The sequence below is a fragment of the Manacus candei genome, unplaced genomic scaffold (assembly GCF_025592945.1).
Source record: "Manacus candei isolate 608988 ecotype Guabito, Panama unplaced genomic scaffold, ASM2559294v1 h1tg000015l, whole genome shotgun sequence".
NCBI classification, from domain to species: domain Eukaryota; kingdom Metazoa; phylum Chordata; class Aves; order Passeriformes; family Pipridae; genus Manacus; species Manacus candei.
In genome coordinates, this window is record NW_026138063.1 from 25,051,609 (window position 1) to 25,069,565 (window position 17,957).

Genomic DNA, 17,957 nt, shown 5'->3' on the forward strand with positions numbered 1-17,957 from the left:
GTTTCACTGGAATTCCTAAGCCATATTAAAGCAAAAGACTGCAAACCACACCACCCTCTGATCATTCCCAGACAACAACTCACCTCATCTTGGAGCATATCACTAATGGAAGAAGCTGTATTTAAGCTGATCTGGGATTGACTGCTTATGCCACTGTCATCCCTTTGGTATTCGGCGTCCAATGACTGCACAGAAAGTAAGAGACTACCTCTGGGTTTCAATGTCTTTGGTCTCTCAGGAGCCTCCAAATTGCTTTCAACTCCAGGACTGTTCCCAAGAGAAATCATCGAAGTGGCACATACTCTTCCAGGATAACGGAAGGTCCTCTGGTGAGAAGTGGATCGTGGACTCTGCGGTTTAGGACTCATGGGCCTACAAGGCATGTCTTTACCATCGGAATTTGAGTGGTGGGGACATGATGGACTTGACTGACTAAATGCCAACTGCAAGTCAGTGGGGCTAAATGGAGATTTCATCCAGTATTCCTCTAGGGAAGTATTTAAACTGTTGCTGAGAACCTCCTGCTGCTCATCACAGTCAGAACTCTGTGAGTATTTAATGCCCAAATCATGGGACTGTACTCGTCTTCTCCACATACCTGCAGGTGAAGAGACATCAACAGGTTCCACAGAGTTGTCAAAATAGTTGGAGCCACTATCTGCTTCTGTTTTAAAAAACGTGTGTCCATTGGAACTACCCTGTCGTTCTACTGGTGTTCTCATCACGTGGCCACCACTTGCACTCAGACCCTCCTGTGTCGGTAATAAACTTGCTAAGACAGGCCTTTTTAGTCCATCTGCCTCCTTGCTTTTTAGAAAAGCTTTCCAGGTGCTCTGGCGAAGTTTGGCTTTCTCCTTTTCATTTTTCAGTGATACTCTCGAACTTTGCTCAGTGTTTTCCTTTTCTGTAGATCTCGACTCAAATAAGCTTGAGAGGGATTTGTGTGCCAAGGCCAACCTTGTCTTGAACTTCTTGCCCTCAGGGGTTTTGTTCCTTTTGTATTCTCTTTCAGGGAATGATTTTCTAATCCCAGAGTGCTCCACAGGTTCACCATCATTGTTTTCAGATGAACCTGAAACATGTCGATCTGCATGTTTGACAGGTCCCAAACAGGGAGAAGTTGAATTCATATCTGTGTCTTCCATCAGTATCCGACCAGAGCCAGAGGCCTTCCTCAGGCTCAATCTGTTGAATAATCCTGGGGGTCTCTCATAGAATAAATCATCATCATCAGAGTACTCTGAAGTGTAACTTTCCTTCCTGTGGAAGACTAAACCAGATGGACAGCTTTTCAAAGACAGTAAACTTGCAGTGTCTTCATCATCTTTCCCAGCTTCCAGCTCTTCTGTCTTTGCCTTGCTGCCAAAGAAACTGCTAGTTCCCTGATTTTCTGCTGTGGCAGGCTTAGTTTTCCTGAAAGATGTCATTTTTGAGAATACTAAAAACCTGGAAGCTTTCCCACTATTCTCATTCTTTGTTGGCTTCTGCACCGCTTTATAGAGACTGCTGTTACTTCCCAGGATGTGGGATAAGTTGTCATCCATTTCCTCGCTGTTAGTGCTGCAGGTACTTACATTATCCAGGCCCAGCATGCAAGTGTTATGGATCTCCCTGTTCACAGACTCATCAAAGACATCAGACACATCTAGACTGAGTGCACTGTCTTTGCTGGGGTTAGCAGTGTCTTCTGCAGCAGAGCCCTGCCTTCCTTCCCTAGGAGAAGGTCCTTCACAAATACCTATTTCTTCCCTTGAGCCATTACAGCCTTCATTTCCTTGCCTGCCTACTGCTTGTTCAGAGACAATGCTGGGCCCTTGAAGGTCATCAGCACCATCTCCCGGACACGAACTGCTTACACTGCTGCTCGTTTCCAGTGTAACTGCACTAATTATATCTAAGCCTTCCTCTCTGCCTTGATGTGCTTTGAATTCCTCTTCCTTAGACACTTGGTCATCTCTTGTTCCAGGCTTTCTGGAGCCTGACTTTCTGAACTGTTCTAATTCAAAAGCAGTCTGTGTTCTGCAGGGCTCTTCCTCAGAGACCTTCACACCACCTGTACTGTGTGATTTTATGAGCACTTCTTCACAGGGACCTGTCTGACTTTCTGCACTAAGTGTATCATTGCTCAGTGGTACAGTAACACTCCTGAATTCCACTTCCTCACTTGTTACTGTGGGATTACTACAGGTGAACCCTAAGGATGAAACTGCATCGTTTTTTTCTCTTTTCTCTTCTGAAACTTCTGGTTCTACTTCAGCTGTATCCCTATCAGGGGGTACCTCTACACTGCCAGGAATGGGATGGGTGGCCAGAATTTGTTCTTTACGGATACAGTTTTCACCAAGAACTCTCTCTGGCTCATCATGAACTTTGTTCACAGTACAAAGAGATATCAAATCCCTCCTCACTACATTTCTCAATCTCTTGGTTACCACTTCAGTAGGAAGGTCATCATTCAGTGTCTTGGACTGTAATCCTTTCTGCTCTACAGAGACTATAATTAGTGCAGGCTTTAACTCTGGAACAGTCATTAGATCCCTCCTCTGGCTTATATAATTTGATCTGGGAGTCCTTTCAACAGCAAAGGCGCTGTCACTGTCTTCATCCTTTCCTTTATGAGTAGGATGTTCATTTGTTACTAGCTCAGAGTCGCTCCTTAAGGTACCAGTTTTGCAACTTGTATTTTGCTTCAGTGGCTCTTCGTGCTCTGTCCCAGTGTCACTGCCACCTGGTTGTACTGTGGTTTCCAGGAATTTCCAGCCAAAGTCAAGATTAGAAGAATGATCTGCCCATCTTTCTCCTGCCACAATCATCATACCTGACAGTTCTGATTCAAGGCCATTCTCCTTCAAACTTTTTTGGTCTATTCCACTATTGGAAACACAGTTTACAGAGTAATCCCAATCTCTGTTTTCCACAACAGCAGGAAAACTTACATGAGAAGCTGCAAGGTTCTCAGTGCCACCAGTGCCCAATTCAACATCAGCATCACAGGGGAATCTGCCTGCTTCCAGAGCTCTTTCAGCTTTGTACTCATCACTTTTTATGAGTTCTTCAGCATTTATGGTCACTGGCTCACAGTCCAGGGCAGAGGAAGTCTGCTTTTGTTTGGGGCTGCACTCACAAGCATCACCCTGTGTTAAGCTGTCAGCACAGGTACCGACTGGCTCTGGGTTCAGGCCACATGTCTCTGATTTAGAGTGCAAATAATAATCAATGCACTGGGGAGAGCCTGCTGGTTGAGAAACCTGACGCTCCTTTGAGTTCGTGTCAGTATCAAGAAGAGATCTTTTTATGCCAAACTGGCCCTCTATTTTTATTGCTGGCTCAGGGCTTACAGGTACCCTTCCTAAGTTTTTCCAAGTGCATTCAAAATCCAACCCTTGAAGATGTATTCTGGAACATGACCATCTGAATTTGTTTGTAAGGTGAATGCAGCTCCCCACATATTCTGTCTGGCTTTGAACACTGATGTTTTCAGGTACACTGTGCCATGTTTTACTTTCTGTAATCTCTGACCTTGTGTGTGGTGGCCGAGATTTTGGTTTGAAGCCACTCTGGTAAAAGAGTGAATCTGATGTCAACATAGTCTCTGTACGTCCATGTTTTATCCTTTTGCCTGTAGTTTCCTCACTGTCAGCTGAATTCCTCCTGCTGCATTTTATACTGGACATAGAATCTAACTCACACTTATAGTCAGATGTCTCAGTGTAACTTTTAGAGTTAGGTCCATTTGTTTCAAAATGAAGATTAGGCAAACTACAGCTAGACACTGCATCTGACTGGAAGGAAAATTGCTGTACCTCAGGAAAAATCAAACAATTTTCTGAGTTTGCTTTGAAACAGTCAATGCTTAATACTGCAGGATGTTCCCTCTCTCTTGTAACATCATCTTCTGTAGGTACTGGGTTGGTACAGGATTGCACTTTAAAGCTTTCTAACTCTGCTTTATTTTGTAATGCTGCCACAGAACTTCTCTTTGCCTGTGATACAATGCCCTCTTCATGGAATTTGTTCTCTGTGATAGAAATATCACTAAAGACTGTCTGTTCTTCATCACCCAGTTCTTCACCTTCTGCCCTTGCTGACTGTACACAAAACTCAGTCTTGCTTGGTGCTGCTTTTATTTTGTAGGACAATCCAAACTGTATGTGCCGGGTGAATTCTGGCTGCCTGGAGCACTTCAGTCCATGGAAGGTTGTTTCTGCCCTTTCTTTGGGAAAATTACAGCCCAGGGGTTTTTTTTCAGTGAACAGGCAGTTTGAATCCAAGCAAGTGTTCCCAGCTATGTCACTAGAAAGAGATTCTGTATCTGATGCACTCTCGTAAGGCTCAGTTTTTACATCTGACAAAGATCCACTCTGATGTGACACGGTCTCAAAATAATCTTCATCTGTTTCTTGGCTGGATCCACGTACCTCCAGCTCTGTTGTACTTGGGGTAGAAGTACTCAGATCGTCCTCAAACTCTCCTTCACTGATGTAGTTTTCAACTGGCTGTGGGGTCTGTGAATAAACAGAAAGGAATGCTTTAGCAATGATTTCCCATAGCAGCAGGGCAACATGAATTATTATTAGAAAAGGGACTTTGGAACAAAATTAATTTAATACACACTGATGTCTTTGAAAGTTATACTTGATGTTTTACTTATTGATGGTCCTGAGGTCTTGGTCTTTCTATTTCTTACTCTTCTTTTCCTTTAATGGTTCTTAAATAATCTTTTTTTATTTCATATGCAATTATACAGAAGCCAAAATTTTACTTTTGGCCATATCTTTCATAGCCCATTACCAAAACACATTTCACATTCAAGTACATCAAATGAAAATCATCCCTTGACAGTAGATCTAAAAACTCTAATGAACCCATCTTCAAATTCAAGGAGGAGGTTTATGTGGAAAACCTGAGAAGTAATTGTTAGTGTCTGCATTAGAGAAATCTGGCATAAAAATATGCAGAAACTGCACCTGAGTAACCAGATATTACCCATACCAAAGCCTGACCCAGAGGTGAAAGAAGCCTTAGATCTCACTTTCCAGAAGGTTTATACCAGGAGCACTACATGTATGAGTTAGCAGAGCACATCCGAATCAGTGGCTCAGAGCAGAAAGATCAAACTGTCAATATTAGGAAATGTCTTTGTCCCAGACAGCTACGCTGGGAGAGCCTCAGTCTCCTTTTCTTCAACCATCAGAAAGTTGTCTGGATGTTTCTTAGGATTGAAGCAGATAATGAAATCACAGCAGGCTTTCAGGAGGTAAAAATAGTACTTGCTGTCTGTCATCTTCACATTCCACTATTGTCAGAAGTTCTACAAATGTACCCAACAAAGATATTTAGCTGATTCCAGCTTCAGTCCATTAATATCTAGAATGAGATGCCACATAAGTATAAATGGCAGCCTTTAACCCTAATTTTGGATGCTTCTTTAACCAGGTTTTGGTAACATTCCTCACAAGAATCATTGGCACATTTTAAAATCTGAAAACTGAGATAACAAACAATGAAAGACTTTTCTAAATAACAAACAAACCAAAAACCACCACAAGTGAATGGCAGCCATCAAACTAGAACACAAGATCCTTCAGCCTGACTTGCACATCAGGGTGCTTTGTCACAGAGGAAGTGTGAGTCCTCGTGTGGGAAGCCAAATTCCAAATCACATCAGAAGATATGTCACAGAGTTTCTGATTCTAGGCACCAAAACATAGAGGGTAAATTGGAAAAGGGAAGGCACAAGAGTTATTTCCAAATGGGATCTCAATAAGAAGACTGGTATTTTCTCTTGACAGAAGAAGGAAAATACAAATTGAATGGAGGAGGGAAGGGGGAGAATTTAGTGCTTTAAACCAAGTCCAAAAATCACTTTCACACCATAAACCTGACCAAATTGCACATGAGTCACATAACCAGCAGAGCAATATGTCCATTACTGTGTGCAATCAGTGACACATGTAATTGAGTTCCTTTAATAATGTGAAATCCCACTATCACCAGGACAGAAATGACCAGCACAGAGCAGCATTTCACATGGTGACAGCACAGCACAGAATGTGAGCGTTGGCTCTCACAGCAGTGACTGCAGCAGCTGCTCACAGTGACAGCACTGCCTCCACAACACTGTTCTGAACACAGATTTACAGATGGCCATAAACTGAGATAAAAACTGTTCAGGCAAGGAGGAACAAAGTAATGAAGATGACTGACTGTCCTCAAGGATGATTATGAATTAAATTACAAAAAAAATTGGGGCAGAAATCCCTTAAAGCCCATCTATCATTCCAAACATACCTATGTCAAAATATTCATACTGTGAGCCCTCCCAAATTCATTATTCGTTTTTAATGGGTATTACACAAAATTTTGCATTTAAAGCAGAAGCATAGGCCCCACAATTGCCTCCATAACTTGTGGGGAATGAGGAAACAGCTTCTAGGTATGAAGGGCACCAATTACTGTCAACCAGTACTCCTGGACCAGGCCAAAGACTGAATATGTGCCCCAGTACTGCTGAAGGGAAGAGTCACTGCCAGGATCAGCCTGGGGCCACCTCTGCCAGCTGTGCCCTGGGATGGAGTTCCCTTGAGGAGAGAGAGGATGTGGAAGCTTCAGTTCCCACCAAATTTAGCAAAGTCCTCTGCCTAACAGACAGGGGAGGCCTAGAGCCGACCTCTAGTAAACCTGACATTCATGAGCTCACTAAACTTCCCATGGTGACCAGGGAAGAAACCCTAACAGGGCAAACAACAGGCAGATGGTGCCATTTGTACCTTCTTCCACGGGTCTTTGACTTCTCAGCATCTCCAGGAGGCCAGGCCTTTGCTCTGACCATGTGCTCTGTCATATATGGTTTTATTTTCTCCCAACCTGTAGTGTGTGTTTTGTTAGGGTTTCTGCAACTGCTTCTCATGATGTTTTACTGGGGGGTTAAGGACTCACTCAGAGTATAAGGGGAAAGTTTACAATGGGCTCTGATGCAGCCCTGTGATCCCAACACAGACAATCACAGGCTCAGGAACTGAGCAGATGTGTGGCAGTGATTCTCAACTAGGCTTCTGATTAGACAACAGTTCCCATGCCTTTAATTTCCATAAGATTACACTGAGAATTTCAAAAGACAAATGACAGCTTTTTCCTGGGAAGAGTTCTTGAGAAAACCCTCAGTATCCGTGGACAGAGTTGTGTGCCTATACATCTCAATCTCAGAGCAGATAACAGTTGGAAGAAAGGATTTGAAATAAATACGAGAAACAACTACCAAAGTAAGGCTTTTGCACTTCACAGACAATAGAAAAATAACAGCAAAGCTGCCCCTGCCTGCTTTTCTCTTGCATCTCTTTCACCAACTCTGAAATGTGCCAAGAAAACAGGATGAAGCTGAAATTACTGATCTGTCCTGTTATCATTGCATGCAGCCATGTATTATCATAACCTAAAGTCACCAGAAAAATGAGACTTATAACTTTGTTGTGTGGAGATCTCTATCTCCATAACATAAGATGCCTTCCATCCAAGTTACTCTCATATGTGACATCTGCTCCCACGGGCTCAGTTCTCCTGTCTTGTGAACACTTCTAATTTGGCAGAGAAGTCATGTATCATTTTTTCTCTAAATCAGATTTGGTATTTGAATAATTTTCTCACACAATATTATATTGTGCCAATTGTAAGTTTTGTATTGTATCTCCCTAATTTTCTCTGCCTAACAACTAGCAGGATATGTTAAACAGACAATTGTTTTACTTCAACTAGTCTTTTAATTAAGGATTTTATCCTTAAAGCTCACAACCACAAAAAAGAATCTGACCATTTATATGATCTTTCCTTTTACTTTGAATGCAAGTTCCCCAAGCAAGCCTAACTTGCTTTCCCACTAACTTGTGCCTGACTTTAGTTATTACCTCATTTCCAGCTCAAGGAACATCACAGAACAGTTCTTCCCTGAACTCAAGACAACATGAAAGCATTTTCAGTTGATATTTCAAAGGATTCAGACAACTGTTTTCTCCATAGGTGGTGTTGACAACATCGAAATCTTGAGTTGTTATCAGTATACATTTCATGACTCTCCCTTCATACCTTGTCTGACCGAAAGGCACAGTGCAGTATCTTTGATTTGCAGTGTAATGAGACTAAATGAGAGCAGTTCCCATGAACACAGGTGAGAACAAGCCAGCCATCCTCTCTGCTCAGTGGGCCTCAGCCCTGCTCATGAGGTAAAGGAAATGTGCAGTTCCCAGGGCAGGCATCACTTACAAAGGGTCTCATCCTGCAGAGCGCTGTGTGCTCTGCACTCCTGCTGATGCAGGTACAGGTGAGCTCAGGACACTCAGGATTTGGCTGTGCCTACTTCAGTACTTCAGTACTCCTGGTGGGGTTATCTACATGCTCTCTCTCCATCACTGTCTTTGAGAAGGGCAACACTAATATAGCCAGTTAAAAAGAGTGGGGAGAGAGAAAGATAGATGAAGCTAGTGGGTAAAACTGGCCCTTTCACTGGCAATATAGGTTGTTAATAGAGCTGCTTCAGGCTCCCTTTGTAGTGTCATCTAGGGTTATTTGTATTGGTTTAACTTGTGTCCTATATATTTTAAAAATAAGCTGAGTGGAATTGCTGAGTCTCTAAAGCTCCTCATTGCTTTCTCACAGAGAGTGACTGGGTATGAAATTCTGAAATTCTCATGACAGCTAAATGGAAAATATTTGAGGCAATCTAACATGGTAGCATGAAACTCATCCACCCTCAGTGTAATGAGAGCTGTGAAAAGCTGAGCTTTCTTCTACAACCAAGTAGGGTCTTAGGTGGCCTAAATAGCTTTGAAAAATACTGGTTGTGAAACTGTCATTATTGTCATTATGGATATCCTGAGTTGAGGGTACAGAGGAAAAACCAAAGGTGTGTTCAGTCACAGGACAGAAACAGCATTCAAAATACCCAGTTTATCCTTTTGTGCCTTTGATACACCTCTGCTCATAGAGGTACAGCCCTGGAGAGAGAGAGAGGAATCTGGCCTCCAGGCTTTGGTCTCTCCAATTGGGCTGGCAGAGGTTGCCCAAGGTAATGTCACTTCTAGAAACTTGGATGGTTGCCAGGTTGGAAATGCCTGGAAAGATCTAAGACCGCCAAGCCTTTCCAGAAGAACTGCCACAGAAATGGCTTTTCACAAACTAAGTTATGTTCTTGGATTTAAAGCAAACACAGCACAAAAAGTGTTCCTCTTCACAGAAACTTCTGTCACAGGGTTCAGAAGTGGTTCATGGCAATGATGGAGCACAGCTGCCATCCCAGGGAACCAGTCACACTACCTCAATCACCACAGAGCTATAAAGAAAAAGCCCTTCAAACACATTTGTGGAAAAGATATAGACTCAGAATTAATGGTCTCAACTTACCTACACTTTTCCATGCTTAAATAAATGCAAAGCCTGAAATCCTTAAAGCAAATTAGATGCCAGTCAGGGGTTGGATTATACATGCAATAAAGAGACATAGGCCTGGCTCAAGGGAACTTTGTGTAGCAAATGAATTTGCATGTAAAGGTTTATTCTCAGAAGGGAAAACACAGAATTCTTTGGGAGAGCCCTTTGTGACGCCCAGAGTTGTGTTTTTCAGGGTTCCCATAACACAGAAGCACAAGCTTGTGAAAGCTCTTAAATGACTGGTGGCACAACCAACCCCTCGAAAAAGCTCCCAGTGGGACAGGACTTCAGATGGGAGGTGACAGTGCAGGGTGCAGAGCAGTAGCTGTGACCCACCCAGAATCCCTCTGCACTGATGGACTGCGGCTGGAAAATGACCCAGCAGAGATTCACATTAGAAACTAGAATAAAAACATAATGAAAAGTAGCCACATAAGATCCCCAAGGCCTCAAATTATCTTCCTGATCAAACCCAGATACCCCAACCCTTTCGTTGAATTGCCTTTATTTACTACTGACTTGTAAAAATAAACCTTATTACACTTAATGAGGAAGAAGTAGATTTAAAGACATTAACTTCAAACAGAACTTCAGTTTCTCAGTCAGCAGAAAAACGTTTTCTGAATTGTCAGTCATGTCAGTGGATATTATAGGTGCTTCAGATGCTTATAAAGAGCACAGCAGCATGAAGAAGAGCAGATGCAGCGCTGTGCTTTGCTGAGGACTGCTGAGCAGTGATGCTGTTGTCAGCACTGAACCCTCACAGTGATTCTGCTCTGTGCACAAATGGCATTCCACAGGCACTCTGAAAGACAGAGAAATGAAACCCTCTGCAGGTAGTGAGGAGAGTGCTCTATAGCCACTGAATTATGACTTGCAAAACTCGCAAAATATATTGTCTTTTTCTGCAGGACACAAACGTTTGCATCTTAACTGCACAAGAGGAAACAAAATTCACAGATGGATGAGAGAAGCAGAACTTCCCCAGGAGGTTCTTACTTCAGTCAGTGCAGATATGTACATGCATCCAAAAGCAATTTTGGCACAAAGTCTTCCTGCCGTTTGGTGACACAGATGTTTTGTTAATCATCTATACACAGCAACAGCACTGTTTGCAGGGCTCTCCATCCTTAAGTGGTAACATTTTTATATACAGAGCCATTCATATATAAAGGCATTAAAACAACATATCTCCCTTTTCCACAGAAGATGGATTTTTCATTGTTCCCAGATGGTGCAGTTACTTTTTGCTGAAAAATATCTCAAAACAAGTTGTGTTGATTTGTGAGAACTTGCCCTACACTAATGATTACTGTCATGAGGAAACAACCCACAGCTATCCACGCATATGTGTCCTGCTCTATTAATATTTAGTACCTTCACTAGAAAGCCTTTAAATGGTTAAACAGCTCCCAGATCAGCAGGACTAGGTGAGCAATTGCACAAGGCTCTGGCAGCTACCATCCCTCCAGTGGTAGTGCCAGGCAAAGGCAGGAGGGAGAAGGGTTTGGAACCAAAGGCAAAACAACACACAGAATCAGTGAAATATCTGAACATCACAACAGCATCCTAACTGCCAAAACCTCAGTGTGTCTCCCCCTCCTGCCAGCCTGAGTGTTCTGCTTCTGCTCAGTGTTCCAACAACACAGCCCCGATTAACCTGCCCCAGAGGTCATCTGGGCCTCCACCATGATGTTGTCTCGTGACACTTGATCAGTACAGGACTGCAAGAGCAGAGAAACAGCACAGGCAGTGGGCCCCCTGCACTCCACAGAGCTTCTTCAGTTCCTTCCAGTAAGCCAATTCCAACACAAAACCACTTTTATAGCCTGAAGCCAAAGACATTATCTCCCCGTTTGCTATTACCATTCCTACTGCCCCAAGGTGGCTCGCAGTGGCTGTGATCTGGGAGCCATCTAGAGGTGACGGAGGCGCCTGATCCGACACAGTTTGCACAGGGAAACACACAGTCCCCTGAACAAACATTTCAGTGTCTCACTGTGTGCAGGGCAAGTGGCTCACTATCAAATTCCTTAGCACTGCTGTAGCTCCAGCCAGATAGGACTGCCTAGCAGACGAAGAGGAGAGGCAGTGAGGAGGCATAAAGATTTATGGTGTTAAGTAGAAGATAAATATGCAAAAGAAGTTATTTGTACAAGATGATTGCACAAGATTGAAAAGTTCATGGTTCCCTGTATCTTGTATTTGTGGTTTATTTCTTCCATTAAGTTTTACAAATACGTTTTTATCAAAGCAGCAATATGAGAAAAAATTATTATGAAAATACTTGTAGATTTATTCTCACAAAATGACAACTAATTTGTACCAAAAGAAATCCTTCATTTTAGCGAAGACACTAACTATGTAGGTTCACCCTTGAAATGTAAAGTTTAGACTGTATCAATAATTAACACTGTTATTGTTCTGAAATATAAAACCATCTTTTTTTTTTGTAAATATGACAATATAATACATCAAATAAAATTTGGAATGTGAACAGCTAAAATTCAGACTCCAACAGCTTCCCTGCTCTCTGACACGATTTGCATTCACTGCACTGCAACACTCCCTCTGCTGGCAAATCTAAAGGACAATATATTGCTTATTGCTTCACCGTGCTTCTGCATTCAGCACGTGGAAAGCCTATATTGTTAGATTGCTGATTATCTTTCCGTGAAAACAGAGATATATTTTGCTTGCTTTATAATACCAGGTCAATACTCCTCCTACCTCACACTCTTCTTCTATATTTAATTAACAGCAAAAAAGCTCAGGATGCCCCAGAAAAAGATAATCAGAAGTTACCATGTTCATGTTGAAGATACAGTGTAAAGATGGAGCAGGTAAATCGGTGCTCCCATGAGGGGGGGGTCTAAGCCACAGTGAAAACGCATTTTTGAGCTAAAATGGAAATACAGCCCACTTGGCCACAGGGAAGCTCCTGCCTCAGAGTCACGGAGGCAAACGTACATCCACCTCTGTGTAAATGTTACCATCAACCTTTCACTAGGGCAGATGCACCTTTGAGAGGCTGAAGCTGCCTGGTAGAAGCAACACTCAGCTGTGCACAGACCAAAAGCCCTGCCTAGAAACTCTGTGAATCCTTCACATTCAGGGCCTGTGCTGTGCAGCCCAGGAACGTCAAGTACTGACATCCTCCAAACAGTGGATGCTTGTATACTCTTCAAAAGATCATTATGTCCTGCTACTCTCTGTTGAATAAACACAGCACCCACAGTTAGTTTCCCCTCAGAGTGTTTAAGGGCATGTTTGACCACTTTGCTGAGGGGGAACCTTTAGGCTTCCTGGTGGAAGAAGTGGAGACTTCTGCTCTAGAAGACCAGACACTGAGCGCTGTGGTGGTGTGTCCTCCCACTTGTTGCAATTACATTTTTGTGAGTACACTTTAGAACAGAAATATTTACCTTTTTCAAATGCAGTTCTTTTTTTTCAGAGTGCCATTAAGAAATTACAGAAGGAATGCTGAATGAAAGGAGTAAAAGATGGTAAATATTTTAAAGACAGGGCAAACTCCCCTAAAGAAGAAAGTTATTGGAAAAAAAAAAAACCAAAACCTCCATTAAAGACAAACAGTGGCCCAAGAAAGTCTAAGTGTATGAGTGCACATACATGTAGCCACAAGACATCCACTGATATTCCCTCAGTTATCATCAATTCAGTGTTCAAGTATGGGACTACAATGAAATTGGAAGTTCAATGTCATGAGATATATGGTTTGTTTATCTTTCAATCTAAATACTCAGCCCACTTCTAGAACCCTAGGCTTTCTTTGTTTAATCAAGAATTTCAGTCTTCAGAGTTATAATTCAAACTGTTAATTAAAAGAGGACTTTGAAGGGAAGAGCTTATATGAAGCCTGGGAAATGCAAGGCAGTGACTGATACAAAATCCTGCCTTTCTTCACTTCCTCCTGCCATCACTGGAAACAGTATCACAAACATACTCAGCCACTGCAGCTCCCTCTTCATTATGTTGTTTGCTTTTGAACTAATATTTCTGTGGTCATACTGCTCCTTTTTATCAGCCCTGTGTGATTACACCAAACACCCTTCCTCTGGCACATCCTGCCGCTGAGTTCCTAGATGCTACAAGGCCCATGACCTAACAGTGCAAAGTGCTGGATAAACATGGTGAGAGTGTCTGCCCCATGGTGTTTATACTCTAATTATGCAAGATAAAGGGAGGGAAACAGGTAGAGGCAGAAAGTACTATTTTCATTTACAGATTCTGAGTAGATGACTTGCTGTACTTATACCAGAGCATCTGTAGCACAGCCAGGCATTCAACCACCTCAATTCCTGCTCATTATTTTTATCTTTTCCTTTCTCTGTTGAGCCTAATATCTCTCTAAATGTTGAGGTCTCCTCAAACAGAACACTGTGTAAACAGAGGAGAAAGCCCCAAGGACAGTAAGAAAAGATATCTATACAAACAGCTGGAGACTCACTGACAGGACAGAAATGCACCTAACACAATTGTAAACACTTCTTAATGACATTTTAAGGAGGAATGGAATCAAAGTGAAGGCAGAAGTGAGATGGGCATTCAGTGGAAGAAAAAAAAGTAGAAAAAAAGAACAAATAGGAAAGAAAAATATAGTATTTTATTTTGCATAGTTGGGGTGAGTTTAATGGGGCTCCAAGGGACGCTCACTTGAACATGCACATCTATCATGAGATATGAGAACAGAAGTATTATTTTTTCATATATCTCAATCTGACTTGCCATTACTGCATACTCTTGATAGCTTTAAGTAAGAGCTTTGCTAACAAAGTCAGCCTGGTCTTTGACAGTCAGATAACATTTTTTCCTCCTTTTGTTGTCATTGCACTTCATCTGCAGGTTAACTCCATATCACTCCATGTGCATAAAATACATAAGGCTGCCCCTCCTCAACTGGCTTTTAGTAGTTGCTTCTCACACATTTGCCGTGCAGGGTATAACCTGGTCTCCGGACTCTTGGTAATGTTACACAAACAGAAACTCAGTGAACAGGCTTTGCAGCTAAAGGTAGCTCTTAAAAACAGATTGGATCAGATCTGAACAGCAAAATGAGGAATATGGGAAGAAGGAGAATTTTCAGACATGGGACAAGGAAAGCCTAGGTCTTGCTCATGAATTCAGGAAGTGAATTGAATCCAGCACAACTTTGCATCCTCACACCTTAGAGTAGCTGAGCTGGGCAACATGAGATATTCCAGTACCAGCAGTCTGCTCACTCCCTCCCTGCCCTCTCCCCAGTGGCTGAAAAATCTTCTCAATGAGCTTTTCAAAGCAGAAGAGATCAAATTGCATGCCAATTTGTATGAAATAACAATTTTCAGGGAAAACTTAGCTAGCAACAGCGTTGTAGAGCATGGGTTCAGCTAAGTGAAGTTGTACCATTTGCAAAGACCATTTTTGCCTGGTTTCCACCTCTCTTCCCAAATAAAGGGAAGTAGAAAGGGCTATTTACAGGGATTTTAAAGCCTTCACTATAGGCACAAGAACTGCATCTGTGCTAGGCCTGATCTGCAGCTCCTATTCAGGCTCAAACCCTTTCTGTGTTCCACTGTGAGGAAGAGAAAGCCTTTCATGTTGAGTGTCTGCTAAGGCAGCAGACACAGACTGAGGCTGGCATGTACTGCACACATGTAGGACCAGCTGCTGGGGCTGAGGAAGTGGCTCAGGTGCTTTTTGATGCAGCTACTCAGTATCCAGCTTAATGTCTTACTGCTCCTTTGATCTTGGATACCTGATTTCACCTCTGTTCCTCCTCTGTAAAACAATGGCAACCCCTCCTGACCTCTGAGCTGTGCTGTAAATACCAGATTAAGACGGCACAGGGGAATGAAATCTCCTGACTCATGAGATGAATTCAGGTCACATAAACCCTGCTTTATCTTTCAAAATCCACAAGGGCTGTATGAATCTGTGACCTCTCTCTGAGGTCCTACCTTTTCTCAGGAACCCTTTGTCCCAGTCATCAAATTTCATTTGATGTCTCTTGATTTGATTTGATGTCTCTGGATTTGATTTAGATTAGATACACTGACTCACTACATGGGTGAGTTAGTCTAACTACCAGCTGTGCTTTTGCCACAGCACTCCTGTCCCATTGGTATAAACAGCTTCCAGGGATCTTCTGACACTCCCAACAGTGCATGTGGCTAAAACAATAAACACAGCAGTTACAGTGGCACAGGGAACCTGAGCTTGGCAATGATGAGGCCTCAGCTGGAACCTTCAAGAAAGCTTGATGTGTATCCTACATTGGGATACATGGAGCAAGTTGAAAGAAGAACAAGAATGATTTAGGATGAATCATGGGGGAAGACTGAAAGTACAGTGCATAGTCCAGAGAGAGAATACAATGTGAAAACAATCCTTAACTGCTGATATAAGGTAGAAATCTTCTCTCCCAGTGTATGACAGATAAAACACGATTTAAGGGATTTAAATTGAAGCAGATAAGACTGAAGTTAAACAAAATCAATAAAGCATCAACAGTATGAATAATGAAAAACTGGGACAGATTGCCTAGAGGACAGCAGAGAACCACAACTTTATGTCTTTAAGTACAGGTTAGATACACACCTGACAGGAATGACATAGGTAGAGTTCATCTCCAAAGGTAGGACAGACAAGAAGGCCTTTTTTGGCTCCTTGTAGCCTTCTAATTCAGTAATTATTATCTTGTAGATGCTTATTCAGTTATTTTACTGCGATACACAGGCCTGGGGGGATACACCATTGTAACAGAGGTGACACAGAAGAGCAGTCATAAGCAAAGAACTCCTGCAGCAATCCAGATCTACAAGCAACCCACAATACTCTCTGCAAGTAAGTATTAGGTGCAGAGCTCAGAAAGGGCCAAGGAATGTCCACTGAGTAGATGAGAGGTCTAGAATACATGACATATGAGAAAAGACCTGTTGCTTAGCCTAGAGAAAACGTCACAGTGCAACACGGCACACACCATCTAGTCCTTATAACTTAGACTTTTTATTTCAAGCCTGTTATTTCAATATGATAAAGAAGACAGCCAAAGGGACAGAAATTGTCCATACCCAAGTCCTTTGGCACAATCCATCCAGGCACCTGTGCCCTACAATCTGAGTTGGGCCTCTGTCTCAAGGGAAAATGTACATTACAGTGAAGATTCTTCCACTGGCAGAGAGCATTATATATCTCTAACTAGAATCATAAATTATATCGATTTAGTTCTTCAGATGGAGGAACAGCTCCTTGGTCTGTCATACCTGTGTAATACCAAGGGAGATTCCAGGATTGCAGCAAGTGTTCACTTTGACTTCCCTACACTTTAGCAATGAAGTAGTAATTTATGTTTTTAACAGAAGGAGCAGAAACTGCTGCCTGCAGAAAGTGTTAACTTCAAGAGCATGTCACTCATTGGTTCAGTGGGGAGGACCTGGCTTTCCACACTGTAAGGTTAGAGAGAGGGATGGAGGACATGAGAGAAGCTGCAATAAATCATGACACACAATTTCTCCAACTTGGCAACATGCAGAAAGATGGAAAAGGTCTTGCAGAAAAAATCCAGGGCAGCAGGATTGTGAGCAGAAGGTGGGAGTGGGTATGGTTATATCAGGTCATTCATTCCTCAGCCGTTCCCAGGCTCCCAAACTGCCCTGGGTATTAGCAAATTACTTCATGTGTTGGGGAATACAGAGGCAGAGGTGAGAAAGGTCCAGTCACTCAATCCACACCACATTTCCTCACCTAGCCAGTGCTAACTTGAATGCACAGAAAGACAAATCACCTGAAAGACAACACAGTCATTGGTCACAGCCAGCACAGCTTCAGGAGAGGGAAGTCCTGTTTATCCACCTGATTTCCTTTTATGACAAGATAACCCACCTAGATGACCAAGAGAAGCCAGTTGATGTAACCTTTTTGGATTTCAGCAAAGCTTTGATAGTGTTTCTCCCAGGATCCTTCTGGACAAACTGTCCAGCCCACAGCTGGATAAACTCATCATGTGCTGGGTGAGCAATTGGCTCATAGGTTGAGCACAGAGGGTAACAGTGACTGGGGTGACATCAGACTGGTGACCTGTCACTAGAGGGGCTCTGCAGGGCCTGTGCTCTTCAACATCTTCATAAATGACTTGGACACAGGACTGGAGGGGACACTGAGCATGTTTTCAGGTGACACAAAACTGGGAGGAGCTGTTGATTCCCTCGAAGGCAGGGAGGCCCTGCAGAGAGACCTCAACAGATCAGAGGGCTGGGAATCACCAACAAGGGGAAGTTCAACAAGGGGAAGTGCCGGATTGTGCCCCTGGGATGGGGCAACCCCAGATGTACAGACAGACTGGGAATGAGAGGCTGGAAAGCAGTGCCAGGAAAGGGCCCTGGGGTCCTGGTCAGTGGCCAGTTGGCCACGAGTCAGCAGTGCCCTGGCAGCCAGGAGGGCCAACCCTGTCCTGGGGCATCAGGGAGGGGATTGTCCCGCTCTGCTCTGCCCTGGGGCGGCCTCACCTCAACATTGGGGCAGTTTGGGGGACACAATAC

General features: G+C 42.9%; 1 protein-coding gene across 1 annotated transcript in view; it reads right to left on the reverse strand.

The window, feature by feature from the left end:
* The window catches only part of ARHGEF4 (Rho guanine nucleotide exchange factor 4), a 220,795-nt gene that overhangs the window by 122,357 nt on the left and 80,481 nt on the right, over positions 1-17,957 (reverse strand). The window contains exon 4 of the mRNA XM_051781535.1: positions 84-4,505. Coding sequence (XP_051637495.1) covers positions 84-4,505 — 4,422 coding nt within the window. The remainder of the gene's footprint in view (positions 1-83; positions 4,506-17,957) is intronic.